The 16,950-nt window shown below is 42.2% G+C and overlaps 1 protein-coding gene and 1 long non-coding RNA gene across 4 annotated transcripts in view; one reads left to right on the forward strand and one right to left on the reverse strand.

The window, feature by feature from the left end:
* Positions 1 to 16,950, forward strand: part of COPZ2 (COPI coat complex subunit zeta 2) — a 96,151-nt gene that overhangs the window by 69,103 nt on the left and 10,098 nt on the right. For 2 of the 3 annotated variants that reach the window (XM_068263989.1, XM_068263987.1), the window contains 3 exons: positions 1,452 to 1,507; positions 4,477 to 4,554; positions 12,081 to 12,132. In XM_068263989.1, the coding sequence (XP_068120090.1) occupies positions 1,452 to 1,507; positions 4,477 to 4,554; positions 12,081 to 12,132 (186 nt within the window). Of the gene's footprint in view, positions 1 to 1,451; positions 1,508 to 4,476; positions 4,555 to 4,652; positions 4,722 to 12,080; positions 12,133 to 16,950 lie in introns of all 3 variants that reach the window. The other variant, XR_011025383.1, reaches the window with a different exon arrangement.
* LOC137542229 (uncharacterized) overlaps positions 1 to 16,950 on the reverse strand; it is a 93,830-nt gene that overhangs the window by 64,180 nt on the left and 12,700 nt on the right. Inside the window, exon 2 of the long non-coding RNA XR_011025384.1 lies at positions 12,021 to 12,136. This is a non-coding gene — a long non-coding RNA (uncharacterized lncRNA). The remainder of the gene's footprint in view (positions 1 to 12,020; positions 12,137 to 16,950) is intronic.

The following is a 16,950-nucleotide window of genomic DNA, read 5'->3' on the forward strand; positions in this document are numbered from 1 at the left end:
GAGGGGGGTACGCAGATCCTTTACCTGCAGACTTCTGCTTGCTTGCACCACAGACATGAGATTATCTATCACATCACTCCTAGTAAAGTCAGAGGCATGGATTGCCAAGCATACAATTTCAATGGGACTCCCAACTGCCTACAAAATAAACGGATTTGCCCAAGGAAACCAATTAGACTTTCCCTTTAATTATTTCAATGCTAAGAACAAAAACTCAATGGAAGAATCGAGAAAACCTCAGAGAGGGGATAGAAGGGAGAGCAGGGGAAGCAGGTTCAAAGCGTACTAGGTTAGTAGTTAGCTGTATAAAGTAATGCACAGAGCCGGATTTACAGCTCAGGAGCCTGTAGGCATAGGCGTTCTGTCGCCATAAACCCCGCCCCTTAACTCAAGCCACACTCCCATATTAGGTAGGCATCCCTCCTCCCCATTTGGTAACCCCATTAATCTATGTAGTAGATGTGTCCTCCACCCCAAGTATAGGGAGCCAGGTGTGCCCCCCCCCACCTCAGTATTAACTATACCCCCAATGGGTAGGGGACACTTTGGGAGGGGAGCCGCCTCTCCTACATAAGGAGCCTGTAGGCACGGGCCTACAATGCCTTATGGTAAATCCGGCCCTGGTAATGCAACTATTCAGAGGAGTCGGTTACTGAAAGTAGCAACAAAAATCATCTGTGGGAAAGCCAGGCTATACTTCGGTAATAGGAGCGCCTACAAGCAATTAAAATAGTAAGAGAACTATGTATAAAAGATGTAACTTCAGACACTTAGCTTATAAAAAGTCAGATTCTGGATTTAGAATAGTAATAGTTTATTGGCACACAAACAACACATTTCACAGTACTTGCTCACTTCCTCAGGTGTTGTACCGAATTGACTAGTGTCTCACCAATGGAAGTAACACCTTAACGTACGAAGCATCCATACCTTCAGTGAGACACTATCCAATGCAGGGGCTATGCTGGGGTGGGCACATTTGGGGGGGGTGCACTTTGGAATGTCCACCTCTATGGAGAACCTTGTCCTGGCACTGCTTACTGTATTTATAAAGTGGCATTTTTGAGGTTTTAAGACCATTTACAATGTGCATGGTTGGTTTAACAATGGACAGCAAGGGAGACCTGATTGGTCTGTGGGTGGATGTTTTATATTTGTATTCTACAAACATCAATCCTGCTTATTTAATTCCTGCTTGGAAATAGAGCAAATTCCTTCCGCTGCCCCCCCCCCCCCCCCCCCTTTTCCCCATCCTTTTCATAAAATTCAACCAAGCCGCTCCTGTACACACAAAGGGATCACAAAAGATAATTTCATCCATCCATGAGCTGTATGTAGGTTTACACTAGTTGGTACCTTTTAATTACAGCTGTGTATTGCAAGCTATTTTTTGTTTTGTTTTATCTCAGATTGAGTAAAATCACTTATCACTTATCATTATTTACCTTCAGCTACTGCTTCTCTCTGCACTGACCTGTATATGCGAGAGCCTTTGTCACATGTTGAGGTGAGTTAAATGCTTGTGCATGGAATGTCTCCACACGCCTGGGCCAGTAATCAGTAGGGAGGGATGATCAATGATATGCCAATACTTCTGAGTTTATGCACATGTATGTATATTTTTATGCAAATATATGCAGCTTGAAAATGGACCAATTAATTTAAACCTGGGTGGGACTTGATTGGTCAATTTTCAAGATGCATATATTTGCATAAAAAAATTACATATATTTGCATAAACTCTGAAGTATTTGCAAATCATTGATCACATCCCCAGTGATCAGTCACACTAACATTACATCTGACTTTCAGCAGGAATCTTGCTTATTTGTTTCCAGTATTCATTTCTTCTATGTAGATTCACAAGGTACTTACTGGTGAGTACTGCAGCTTTCTACTGAACAAGCCACTTCTTCATGCATTGTTTGTGTTATTCTCTATTATGGTCCTTAATTATGCGGTTATGCTTCAAAAAGTTAACCCCACCCACGTGCATTTATGCATACAGTAGAACTAATTTTTTTAAATCTCACAGATTACTGTATATTGCATGGATACACAATACGGAACAGCAGCATTCTGCATTTTTCCAGGAAAGTCAGCTGTGCAAAATAAACATTCCCCCATGTAGAGCACTACACACCTCTCTTCAAAGAAGGTTTTGGATAGAGTGACCTGTGCCAGATTCTTTTGTGTACTCACTGGAAATGGTTCCCCAAATTTTCTATCCTACCTAAATGAACTAATGAGACTAGATGACTTAACACTCACCGCACAAGATATGCAAGAAAAATTTGTCAGAAGATGGGCAATCTGGGTGGATTATAGGGAGTCTGATAAAGCCAAAATCTTCTCTCGAAATTAGCTATTTAATACCCATGCATCCGGCTGATAGATCCTGAAGTCAGACACTATTATTCTAGGGTTGCAGATACCAGACACTCTTGACCTAAAAAATCAATATACATAAATAAAAGGAGAAAATGGCTTTTGTGCAGCACGATATCAACTTTAGAATGTCTATTGAAGTCAAGCCTACCTGCTTGAAAGAGCAGGCTTCACAGCACATTGCCCGGTGAACCCCCATGATGTTTTAAAGATGTAAAAGTCGCCCCTAACCCCATACTACCTTTATCTTCCACCCCTCCTCCCCCACCCCCCCGCCAAACCTCCCCCCCCCTCCTCCTCACACACCCAACCCCTTTTTCCCTCCCCCACCCCATTGCTTCATATTGACGGGAGGTACCTCTCAGTGGACCTTTCAGTTATGGCTTTATTAAGATGTACCATCTAACTCATGATTATATATACATTATAGATAAGGCACTACTCAATCACCTGTCAATATGTTTTCATAAGGCCTGTTATGTTCTGACATGTAATACCACTTTGTCTCTCTGAGGACCGCCTGTATATTGATGGCAATGTTAATCGTTTCTGTTCATGTCTTAAAACTTCAATAAAAATATATTCCTCCAAAAAAAAAATTCTATCCTAGCTACAGTGTTCCCAGGCCTCTTATGTGAAGGTAGGGAAAGCAATAAAACCATCCTAGTGGTTTCCCTCTCCCTTTTTTACTAACCAAACAAGGTGAAAAAAGGAACATGGTCACTCTCCACTAGGCTCCCCAAAAGCAATTAAAAAGCCAAAATTGGTCTTGACCAGGAAATAACCAAAAATTTGCCTAAATTGACAAAGTTCTGTTAACTGGAGAGTGGGGACTAGCAAATCAAAGCCACTAATGAATTAGCCAACAGCTGATTAATGTACAAAGCTGTCCCCTAATTCAAAGGTGGCTATGATTTGCCAACCCCCACTTCTTCTTCTATTATGTGTAATGCAAAAATATAATGAAAGCCTCTGTATGTCAGGCTATATTTACTCTCCTTGTACACCAGGCCAAGTTTCTTATGCTCTCCTGCTCCCCTGAATATGCAGTATCCCTTCCTTACTTAACATGTACATCTGCCACCCTCTCCCATGTACTTCTTCCCCCACAAACAAGTTAGCAACAGTTTGGCTGATTCTATGAGCAGCCCTTCCCTCTGATCTCAGCTTCCATCTGCTCTGCTGTGCAGCCCTCTCTCCCATTTGCTCCTGAAAGGGAACCTGAAGCGACAAGGGATATGGAGGCTGCCATATTTATTTCCTTTTAAGCAATACTAGTTGCCTGGCTATCCTGCTTATCCTCTGCCTCTAATATTTTTAGCCATAGACCCTGAACATGCACGCAGCGTATGTTTCTGACATTATTGTAAAATCTGACAATATTAGCTTGCTTCTGGTGTGATTCAGACACTACTGCAAATGGTATTGTTTAAAGCAGGAGGATTAGCCATACTATGCCAGGGAAAAAACACATATATAAATAGATAAATACTTGATCTACTTACAAAACACATGTATTATACTGTTCATGTTTTGATTTCAGTAAATTTTATATAGTAAATGAAGAGAATTCTGTTCCTGGTGGGGACCATGTTTTTTGTCCGCAGTTCTTCCCTTAACTTTTTCTCTTTTCTCCTCCAATCGCTGAGTCACCTCAGCCTTGCTTGTAAACACAAGTGAGCAGAGGTTCATGTTTCAGCTTGGCAGGGAAATAAAGGGAAAAGGAGGAATATATTATAGATAAAAAGAACCCCCAGCATTCAACTGAATGGCAATGGTTATTAAAGGTCCAGTGCTCCTAAGCTATTTTATAAAACCAAACCATAACAGCAGAAAAAGTTTTGAAAGTAGGATTAACATCTTTATCACTTAATACACTCAGACCAGTTGCTGTTGAAATTTGATATTTATGGTGACAATCCCGCTTTAAAAAGGAAATAAATATTGCAGCCTGCATATACTTCTCTCTTCAGGTTCCTATTAGTTCATCTTCCCATAGGCAACATGGGCTATGGCCTTTGCAGAAATGCAGCCCTGTCTGTTCTGGTATTGCGTAAATGTAAATGTCTTTTTATTTCTCTGCTGCAGGAAAAATGTGGACAGAAGCTCTGTGCTGGAAAACCTGGACACTGCATTTCTGATCCTAGACGAAATAATTGACCAGGGGTATGATAGCCATTTAATTTGTTATTTCTACTCTAATTTAGTGGTGGAATTGCATGCGACTAACAATTTACAGACACTTTTTACTTTTTTGTCACCAGTCATTCAGGACACATCCAAAGGGAAGCGGAGAGTGGAACCATCATGCGACTGGGCTAGGGAAAGAATGCGTATGTGTATTTTTTCATTGACTGAGAAAGGGTGAAAAAATTACCGTATCCTTCCGTTTGACAGAATCGTATAGTCAGGGCTGGATTTACCATAAGGCACGGTAGGCACGTGTCTACAGGCGCCTGATGATGGCGAGGCAGCTCACTCCCCTCCCTAAGTGCTTCCCTATGCAGAGTCCTGATGAGAGTGTAAATGAGAGGTTACTCACCCAGCTCTCAGCATTTCACTGACCAGATCTGCCTTCAGTCAAGGGTCACCTTTAGCTACCTAATACTTGGGGTACCTCTAGCTACTGATACTGATGTTCCTAGAGGTACCTAATACGTGAGGGCACCTCTAGTTACTTAATATTGCGGATACTTCTGGCTACCTAATACTAAGGGGCTCCTGTAGCTACCTACGACGGGGCCAGGGAAGTAAGGGAGAAATGACAGCTGGGACAGCCAGCACACTTGTGGTGCAGTTTGATGGGGGGGGGGGGGGTTAGGTTCATGGAGGGCAAAGTCTAAGATGCCATGATATCTGTGCCTATAGCCGCCTGTGTGGTAAATCCGGGCCTGGGTATAGTGTAGGATGGTCTTAACTTATACATCAAAAATACTTTGACATTCCAGTTGTCATCACTAAGGGCTGGCTCACATGGGCTTCTTGAGGCAGACAAGTAGAAAACTGTTTGGCATTGGATCCCGTTGTAGTGTCATGTTCTGAGCACCATGGGGGGGCACAGAACCACCGCAGGACACTACAGTCCTGGCCAAAAGTTATGAGACTGTCAAAAATATCGGAAATTAGAAAAGTTGGTGCTTAAGTTTTTATAATAGCAATTTGCATATACTCCAGAATGTTATGAAGAGTGTTCAGATGAATTGCATAGTGCTTCTTTGTCATGAAAATTGACTGAATCCCCAAAAAACCTTTCCACTGCATTTTATTGCTGTCATTAAAGGACCTGCTGAGATCATTTCAATAATCGTCTTGTTAACTCAGGTGAGAATGTTGACAAGCACAAGGCTGGAGATCGTTATGTCAGGCTGATTGGGTTAGAATGGCAGACTTGACATGTTAAAAGGAGGGTGATGCTTGAAATCATTGATCTTCCATTGTTAACCATGGTGACCAGCAAAGAAACGCATGCAGCCATCAATGCGTTGCATAAAAATGGCTTCGCTGGCAAGGATATTGTGGCTACTACGATTGCACCTAAATCAACAATTTATAGGATCATCAAGAACTTCAAGGAAAGAGGTTCAATTCTTGTTAAGAAGGCTTCAGGGCGTCCAAGAAAGTCCAGCACGTGCCAGGATCGTCTCCTAAAGAGGATTCAGCTCCGCCATCGGAGTGCAACCAGTGCAGAGGTTGCTCAGGAATGGCAGCAGGCAGGTGTGAGCGCATCTGCGTGCACAGTGAGGCGAAGACTTTTGGGAGATGGCCTGGTGTCAAGAAGGGCAGCAAAAAAGCCACTTCTCTCCCCAAAAAAATTAGGGACAGATTGATCTTCTGCAGAAAGTATGGTGAATGGACTGCTGAGGACTGGGGCAAAATCATGTTCTCCGACGAAGCCCCTTTCCGATTGTTTGGGGCATCTGGAAAAATGCTTGTCAGGAGAAGAAAAGGTGAGCGCAACCATCAGTCCTGTGTCATGCCAACAGTAAAGCATCCTGACACTATTCATGTGTGGGGTTGCTTCTCATCCAAGGGAGTGGGCTCACTCACAATTTTGCCAAAAAACACAGCCATGAATAAAAAAAATGGTACCAAAACACCCTCCAACAGCAACTTCTTCCAACAATCCAACAACAGTTTGGTGAAGAACAATGCATTTTCCAGCACAATGGAGCACCGTGTCATAAGGCAAAAGTGATAACTAAGTGGCCCGGGGACCAAAATGTTGAAATTTTGGGTCCATGGCCTGGAAACTCCCCAGATCGTAATCCCATTGAGAACTTGTGGTTATTCCTCAAGAGGCAGGTGGACAAACAAAAAACAACTACTGAAATTCTGAGAAACTCAAAGAAGTGATTATGAAAGAATGGGTTGCTATCAGTCAGGATTTGGCCCAGAAGTTGATTGAGAGCATGCCCAGTCAAATTGCAGAGGTCCTGAAAAAGAAGGGCCAACACTGCAAATACTGACTCTTTGCATAAATCTCATGTAATTGTCAATAAAAACCTTTGAAACGTATGAAGTGCTTATAATTTTATTTCAGTACATCACAAAAACAACTGAAGCAAAGATCTAAAAGCAGTTTAGCAGCAAACTTTGTGAAAACTAATATTTTTGACAGTCTCAAAACTTTTGGCCAGGACTGTACATGCAGTATCCCAACAGTCTTGATTGACCGCACATTTGTGTAAACAATGGTAAACACAGTGAGGTGATCTCAATGCGGGCGCCAGTAAATCCCAGCTGTAAAGGACGTCCCTGAACGCTGGCAGTCGCCCCTCTGAACGAAGCCTCAGCAGACTTGGCAGCCAGTAAATGCCACCTCCATCTATTGTCCCATTTCTAATACGGTAAGTGTCTCTGCGTATTTGTGGTTATATTATTTCTAACATGGTATAATTATTCATCTGTGGCTAAAATCCTTTTAAGCTTGTCAGACAAACATGATTTTGCCTATTCACAGAGGCATTTCTCTCACCTCCCGCTTAAAAGCAAAGCAGTTAAGAAACTGGTAACTTAATTTAGTGAAATCGCTTCTAGTAAGTGGCTTCATGAATAAATAAAGCCATGAGATTCCAGGCGGCTGGACTGGCTTCAGAGCTGCTCCCCTCACAGTCTCAGCTGCTTGTACAAACACATGCTGAAGAGGGGAGAAGGAAGATTCCAGCCCCTGGCAAGTCGGCCATTCTGCCACTTCCTCATCATTCTTTACACGCTGGAACTTCAGAGTGGAAATCCATATAACTAAATGGTGTATTGTGTACCAAGACTGGCTTTGGAAGGAAACCAAGCTTTTGCAGTAACATTGATCTACAGTATAACTTAAAAAATGTAATCTTTTGTCTGTAGACAGAAAGTAATTATCTAAACATGCCAGCTGACCATTGTAACCATAACAACAATGTGGTGAACAGCACACGCAAAAGCTTCAGAAATTATGTGCAAATACACCCTGATATTGCTTTTTGTGAGGTGCTCACTCAGGCTCACACAACCATCATCTCATCTAGTTTTTTGACTTAAGGTTTGTTTCAATTTTTCCAGGCACATAGCTCCTAAATGTCCCTTTTTTGGAGGACTGTCCCCAGGGCCAGTTCTGCCTGCAGCAAACTTGTGAGAATGCACCTCCCCCCCCCCCCCCCAATTTGGAATGATCGCACAGCACTCTAACATTTTCACCCTCAGTATAGGTAGGTAGCCAGGTATAGGTGCCCCCTGCATAAGGTAGCCAGGTATAGTTGCCCACAGTATAGGTCGCCAGTATAGTTGCCCCAGTATAGGTAGCTAGTATAATTTCCCCCCGTATAAGCAGCCAATATTGTTGCCCCCTTTATAGGTAGCCAGTATAGTTGCCCCAGTGTAGGTAACAAGAATAGTTGCCCCCAGTATAGGTAGCTAGTATAGTTTCCCCCAGTATAGGTAGCTAGTATAAGTAGTATAGTTGCTCTAGTATAGTTACTCCAGGTCTTCTCCTTCTTCAATGCCACCCACTGTACTTGCGGAAGTGGGTGGCATTGAAGAAGAAGACGACCTGTTATAAGCAGCGCTCCGACGCCTGAAATGCGGAAGAAAGAGGCGAGTCATTCATTCCCTGCCCACTGCTGCTGACACTGCTGTAATATCTGGAGGTGGGGCAAGGAAGGGGGGGGACCCAAGTGAGGGGGGGAGGGTCTGACCATTCTCCCCACCAGTGTGTGCCCACTGCTCCTCCTTCCTGCACTGCTACCCCCTCCTGCTCACGCGGGCCCCACCCCACAGCTAGGCAGGCGGCAGTAAGCCGGAGGCAGCACACCAGGCACACTTCCTGTTTCTGCCTAGCGCCGCCCCCAGACTTCCACTGCCTGAGGAAGATTCCTCACTTCATGGGTCATGGGCATCACTTGGCGTCATGGCTGGGCCTGACTGTCCCTCTTTGGGAACCAAATCCCTCTGTCACTGTGAGAAAACACGGAAGTACCGCCGCATGCGCTTCTGGCAGGGCGGCGGATTCCGCGTCCAGCGTGACTACTGATGTATGTGCTCACTCGTCTTTGTGTCTGCCTGAACGCGGAGGAACCGCCGCATGCGCTGGCGGCATGGCGGCGGATTCCGCGTGCAGCACAACGGACATTTCACAGCAGGATTCTGGTGTGGCTGGGAGCTGTAGTTCACATGGGTTTAGGTGGACGCGCGCGCGCTGAGAGGAAGAGCTTTATGCCAGTCTGTGGGGGATCAGCTGACCAGGCTGGTCAGCTGACACCAGAAACGGTTTCCATTGGTCCAGCACTTGTGGGAGGCGCTGGAGAGCGCTGAACTATATATACTGGTGGCTGGGCATTTGCTGGTTGTTTGCCGTTGCGATCACTACGTGGTAGCACTCAGACCTTGTCAGTATCTGTGTTACTAGACCAGTTTCCAAAGGTGTTGATGGCCAAGGATCTCACACCTTAGTCTAGGAATTCTGTTATTATCTGTATTGTTATCTAGACCAGTTTCCTAGGTGTTGATGGCCAAGGAACTCACACCTTAGTCTAGGAATGCTGTACCATCTGTATTATTCGCATTATCTAGTCTAGTTCCTGGAGTGTGAGAATCTTGGAGCTCACACTCAAGTCTAGGCATTGTTGATTATCTGTTATGACTTTCTGCATTCCTGACCATTCTCCTGATCTCTGATTTTGTACCTTTGTCTTTCTGATTCTCTGTTGCCAAAACTCGGCTAGTCCCTGGATTCTGAATCTGCCTACTGTCTCTGTACTTTATCTGTCCGTGTGTTAACGACCTGGCTTGTCCGACCTCGAGAACTATCTCTCCTGTTAGGAGATAGTTCACAGATCTGTCAGTGACACTTCTCTTGGTGTCACTCACGTTCTGTCCTTCCCACTCGCTGTCTGACTCCTCCCCCGGGAGAGTTCCGTCTACGGAAGGAACCAGTTGCCAAGCAGGATTTCTATCTGCTCTTGCACCTGCCTTCAGGGTGTGCTCCTCAAAGTATTACTGTTGCACCTAAACACTCCTGTCATTCAGGTGTCCAGAGGTTAGAGATATATCTGATTATCAGTGATACTGCAGATCATCAATAATCTGGTATATATCTGCATTCTCTGTGATACTGCAGATCACCGGTAATCAGATCCTCTCTGTGTTACACCGATCGTTACAGTCACGCTTTCTTTCTCATGTGTCCCTCGTTCAAGACTCATGCACAGATCTATGTAAATATTTCTATTTTCTACTAAAAAATGTTTTATAGACTGTTAAAATGAAGGAGAACTAATAATGATAGAGAGGAGCAGTGTGGTCTCAATTATTAAACCGCTTCTTCTGCTTCTGAATTCATTCTGGTATGAGTGACTATTTAGTATGGAAGGGGCGTGATTACGAGTGTGGCAGGGGTGTGTTTTAAAGCGTCCCTCTTTCTTATCTCAAAGAGTTGGGTGGTATGCATGCAGAAAGACATTCTTGAGGAAATTATTTTCTTGTTAAATACTTTAAAAAAAAAAAAATAAAATAGACCCTTTTGTTACACAGGTCTCACACGTCGCAATTTGTCAGAACATCATAATGACTTCCCTGTGAAATCCTCTCTGGGATCCTAAAACAGAAGGCCGTAGTACCATTTGTTTATCTACCTCTGCACTATCACTTTTAACCACTTAGGTCTATTTGGACGGATATATCCGTCCAGATAGCGTGCCCCGCTGCTGCTGTGCCTGGTGCGCGATCGCGCATGCTCCCACCACCTTCCGTTAGCCCGGAGATCAATGAATGGGAACACAGTTCCCATTCATTGATCTAAGTCTCCGTATGAAAGACCGACACCGTCAGCGAGACGGCTTCGTCTTTCATAAATCCCCTTCTGTCCCGGCCACGCATGCAGACGTAAGCTCCGAGGGCATCTTGTGGCCAAATAGTAAAAATACATCTGGAAATAAAAATTTCCAGATAATAACTTTTTTTTATTGTTAAAAATAGTCCCTTACCTCCCACACTCCCCAATAGCTACATCAAAAAATGTTTGTAAAAAAAGAAAAAAAAATACATAAAAAAAACCAAATACATAAATAGCTACCTTAGGGACTACACTTTTCTAATATGTATGTATTAAGGTATATTACTGTTATTTTTTCAATTATGGGCTTGTAATAAGTGATGGACACAAAACTGAAAAAATGCACCTTTATTTCCAAATAAAATATCGGCACCATACATTGTGATAGGGACATCATTTAAATGGTGTAATAACTGGTACAAATGGGCAAATAAAATACATGGGTTTTAATTACCGTAGCATGTATTAATTTCAAACTATAATGGCCAAAAACCAAAAAATAATGATTTTTTTCCATTTCTTTCTTAATCTTCCTGTTAAAATGGATTTAGAATAAAATAATTCTTAGCAAAATGTACCACCCAAAGAAAGCCTAAATGGTGATGGAAAAAACAAGATATAGATCATTTCAGCATAATAAGTCGTGATAAAGTTATTGGCAAATGAATGGGAGGTGAAAGATGCTCGGATGCATAAGGTGAAACAACACTGTAGGCTGAAGTGGTTAAAGTGGAATTCTACTTTTGATGAGAATCACAACCCCACACATTATATCAAATTGCTTACTTTGTATTAATGAAATCAATTGCCCAGCTATTCCACACTAACTGCAATAAACTGCGTGAAAAATCAGAGTGTCAGAGCTTCCTGCCAGGCACTCCGTTATGGAGTAATACTTTCTAATCTGTGCATCTTATTACTCATGCAGAAAGGGGAAGAATTCAGGGCTGTCTGTACTGGGAACTATTGCAACAGAGTACAAATTTCAAACTAGAAAAGTGATGTAACTTGGACTTTTAGACATAGATATTCATAGCTGGCTGCATTGTGATTTGAAATGGTCATGTGTAATAAAACATTTGTTCAGCCCTGATACATGTTAAACTGCATGAAGGCCTCTGAGAAAGGGAGTGAAGAAAAATCTCCATAATGCAGAAACGGTCGGCAATGATAACCACTAAACTGCCTTACCCCATTTTTACATTACCCAGAACAAATCCTGGTGTCTTTCAGAGAGCCATGTTTTAGTTTGGGAAATGGTCTAATCCTCAAGATTTAGTTATATGTATTGTAATCTTACTGCTCTGTACATGCGCACACTTACCTGCATGGTGTGGCCATTGTGTGAAATACTCTGCTTACTTCAGCAACTTGTGTTTTTCAGGGTCATTTTGGAATGTGAATCTCAGCAAGTTGTTCAGAGACTGAGCTTCAAGGTGACTGAAAAAAAAGCATTGTTTTATTGTTTAGCAGCCTATAATTGTCAATATTTCTTTAATGCAAATCTCCATATTTCCTTGCTCTCCTCTTGTAAGCAGATGGCCCCTACCGATAGAAATCAGTTCATGTCCCTGCTAAGAGCCCATGTCCACTGAGTGAGAACTCGCATTCCAAAAATTCGCACTAGTACTGAAAGCTTTGCAATGTTATTGGAATAGTTTCCATTTAATGTATTTTTTGTAGTCTTTTCGATACAGAAAAAATTTGGACAGCTTGCTAGTGATTTTTGCACCATGCCTCTGTTTCCAGTGTAATAATTGTTAATTACACTAGACACATGGCAAAAATTAACATAAACATTTGCATACAATAACGCAAAAAATTGTATACTGAAAAGCACATGAAAAATTGAATATCTTTGTGTAAACAGAACCTGAGTGAATGGGAAAGTGGGGTTGAACCCAAACTGATAGAACTGCGGTCAACCCGCGATGTACTGTTTCACGCTGCTTTTGAAATCACAAATGCTGCAGTGTGAATGCTCCTGTGGAAAGCCACTGCATTAGCGATTTTCGGATCCCTGGCATTTGGCTATTGCATCGCAAATACTGCGGAAGCACCCGTAGTGTGAAACGAAGCTAAAACAAATGACTGTGAATGCAGATCTTTAACTGCAGTTCAACTAACCCTAGGGGCTCGTTCACACTAGAGGCATTTTTTGGAATTTTTAAGCGCAGGCGATTGGTACAAAAATGCTGCAGGTAAAACGTTTTGCGATTGCCGGCAATCGCGGCAGTGAGATCACTGCCAATAGGTTTCTATTGCACTAGCGCTTTAAAAGCGCTAGCACTTCAGCGATTAGCGGGAATCGTCCGCTAATCGCCCTAGTGAGAACGGCCTTAAGCAGCACAGCTTCAAACAGTACAACCATATGATTATCTCTCTCTATTATCTTAAGCACTAGCACAGAAAAATGCTACCACTTCACTAAAATGGGTTGAGAGTAGGGGATAGGTCTGTAGGTCGCACATACTTCAAAGATAATGCAATGGTTTGGATAATATTATGCAAGCTTAAAGTGAACCCGAGGTGAAAATAAACTGATGAGATAATTATATTTATCCTCCTACGCCTAAAAATGACATTTTTTAGACATACCTGGATTTTATTTTATATTTAAATATTTAGAAAGTAAATTGAATGTTTTGTTGTCTCTGCTCAGTTGCAGTCTATTAAGTGTCCCTAAATGAAAATACATGGACTATATTGACTCTTTCTCTCTCCCTCTGCGCTCAGAAATATGTAGAAAAATGTATTCTGCCAAGAAAACTCTTATGGCTGTAATTTGCTTATCAGAGATGTTTACTATATTCCTGACAAGGTACTGACAAGATAGAAACTGTCACTTTCATCCTTAAAAATTAACTCTTTCAGGCAGCAAAATAAAACAAGTAAAACAGCCTGGTTATTAATATGTTTAGTACTGTACATACACATGTTTATCTCATCATGTCACATGTCACATGTCACCTCGGGTACACTTTAAAGATGGCCTAATCAAATGCTGCAGCTGTGTCTGATTGCTACATTTTCAAGCTGCATAATTTTGTATAAAATTAAAATTACATTTAAACAAAACATTTAAAAAAATTAAAGTTTAAAAAAAAAATGCATCTGCCCAAGTCAGACTTATAGAAGTATTATATAGCGGTAATAAATTCATGTATATTATATAACATATCCATGAATGAATTTCCAATTTTGCCTAGAGCTCCTCTTAATATTTTCTAAGCTGTAAAAAGCAAGACAGGAGTAGCTTAAATCGGACCTGAACTCAGAACTTCCTCTCTGCTCTAAAAGATACGCAACAGCTTAACAACTTTTAGGCCCCATTCACACTTGCAAAACGCTAGCAATTTTGGTAGCGTTTTGCTCGGACGATTTTTGGCAATTAATGCCAAAAATCGCCATTCACACTTGGGACGATTTTCCGCGATTGCGATTAGTGTTTCTGTAGTACTAAACGCGATCGCTGGAAAATCGCCTGAAAATGGTGCAGGATACACAATTTTTTGAGCGATTTGTGTTAATCGCAGGCGATTAACGCAAATCGCCCAAGTGAGAACGGGCCTATAGGTTTCTATTGCACTAGCACTTTAAAAAGCGCTAGCGCTTGAGCGTTTTGCCGGCGATTTCGGCAAAACGCTGAAGCGCTAGCGCTACTCCTGTCTTGCTTTTTACAGCTTAGAAAATATTAAGAGGAGCTCTACGCAAAATTGGAAATACATTCATGTGTAAGGTGTGAACGGGGTCTTAAAGCGAATCCGAGATGAAAAACTAACTATAACAAGTAACTTGTCTATATACAATACAGACCAAAAGATTGGACACACCTTCTCATTTAAAGAGTTTTTTTATTTTCATGACTATGAACATTGTAGATTCACACTGAAGGCATCCAAACTATGAATTAACACATGTGGAAGTATAGTACATAACCAAAAAGTGTGAAACAATTGAAAATATGTCATATTCTAGGTTCTTCAAAGTAGCCACCTTTTGTTTTGATTACTGCTTTGCACGCTCTTGGCATTCTCTTGATGAGTTACAAGAGGTAGTCACCTGAAATGGTTTTCACTTCACAGGTGTGCCCTGTCAGGTTCAATAAGTGGGATTTCTTGCCTTTAAATGGGGTCGGGACCATCAGTTGAGTTGTGGAGAAGTCAGGTGGATACACAGCTGATAGTCCTACTGAATAGACTGTTCGAATTTGTATTATGGCAAGAAAAAAGCAGCTAAGTAAAGAAAAACGAGTGGCCATCATTACTTTAAGAAATTAAGGTCAGTCAGTCCGAAAAATTGGGAAAACTTTGAAAGTGTCCCCAAGTGCCATCTCAAAAACCATCAAACCCTACAAACAAACTAACTCACATGCGGACCGCCCCAGGAAAGGAAGACCAAGAGTCACCTCTGCTGCGGAGGATAAGTTCATCCGAGTCACCAGCCTCAGAAATCGCAGGTTAACAGCAGCTCAGATTAGAGACCAGGTCAATGCCACACAGAGTTCTAGCAGCAGACACATCTCTAGAACAACTGTTAAAAGGAGACTGTGTGAATCAGGCCTTCATGGTAGAATATCTGCTAGGAAGCCACTGCTAAGGACAGGCAACAAGCAGACGAGACTTGTTTGGGCTAAAGAACACAAGGAATGGACATTAAATCAGTGGAAATCTGTGCTTTGTTCTGATGAGTCCAAATTTGAGATTTTTGGTTCCAACCACCGTGTCTTTGTGCGATGCAGAAAAGGTGAACAGATGGTCTCTACATGCCTGGTTCCCACCGTGAAGCATGGAGGAGGAGGTGTGATGGTGTGGGGGTGCTTTGCTGGTGACACTATTGGGGATTTATTCAAAATTGAAGGCATACTGAACTAGCATGGCTACCACAGCATCTTGCAGCGGCATGCTATTCCATCCAGTTTGCGTTTAGTTGGACCACATTTATTTTTCAACAGGACAATGACCCCAAACACACCTCCAGGCTGTGTAAGGGATTTTTGACCAGGAAGGAGAGTGATGGGGTGCTGCACCAGATGACCTGGCCTCCACAGTCACCAGACCTGAACCCAATCGAGATGGTTTGGGGGTGAACTGGACCGCAGAGTGAAGGCAAAAGGGCCAACAAGTGCTAAGCATTTCTGGGAACTCCTTCAAGACTGTTGGAAGACCATTTCATGTGACTACCTCTTGAAGCTCATCAAGAGAATGCCAAGAGTGTGCAAAGCAGTAATCAAAGCAAAATGTGGCTACTTTGAAGAACCTAGAATATGACATATTTTCAGTTGTTTCACACTTTTTGGTTATGTACTATATTTCCACATGTGTTGATTCATAGTTTGGATGCCTTCAGTGTGAATTTACAATGTTCAATGGGAAGGTGTGTCCAAACTTTTGGTCTGTACTGTATATATCTTATCTAAAGTTTACACAGCAAATCTAGCTGCAAACAGCTTCAAAAGAATATGATTATTTCTTCCTGTGATACAATGACAGCAGCCATGTTGTTTGTAAACATCACACACAGGCAAGCTGATCTTCATCTCCAGCCCTCAGCCTGTGAAAACCTAATTCCCCCTCCTCCTCCCCTCTGCCTCTGAAATCTGTGGCTAGTAACACCCCCCCCCCCCCTCCTCCTGCCCAGACTGAGCTCCCATAAGCCCTTGCTACAGTCTGAAAATGCCAAGGTACTTTGAAAATCTGTGGGCGAGGCTTGTTTAGTTTATAGGGAATTAGAGTATTAAAATAAAAAATATTTGGCTTGAGGAATGCCCTATAAACTATATGAAAGGAACACAATTATGCAATGAGTAAAAGTTTATCTCGGATCGACTTTAACAATAAACATTTCTTTTTTACAGCTGATACAAATCCTGAAATAAATCTGCAGTGTTTACTTCCTACTTTCATGGAAACAGACATATTGTTAACATCCTGTGCTTTCAAATGAGCTTATCTGCTGTGGCAGTCAGCTGACACAGGCGAGAGATCTTTTTACAACTTGTAATTAGTCTCAGATGAGGGGTAACTAGACAGGCTAAACTCTATAAATACACACAGGGTGCATGCCTCTATGTTTTCCTTCTGTCTTGTGGAAAAGTTCTGGTCCACTTTGAGGGCTTGTTCACACCTAGGGCGTTTTGCATTTTTTTTTAGCGCCGGCGATTTAAAAAAACACCCTAAAATCGATAGTGCAATTAATCCTTATGGGATAGTTCATATCAGTGCGTTTCGTCTGCTTTCCGCTCAGAAAAGCGC

This window comes from Hyperolius riggenbachi, chromosome 12 (assembly GCF_040937935.1).
Source record: "Hyperolius riggenbachi isolate aHypRig1 chromosome 12, aHypRig1.pri, whole genome shotgun sequence".
NCBI lineage: Eukaryota > Metazoa > Chordata > Amphibia > Anura > Hyperoliidae > Hyperolius > Hyperolius riggenbachi.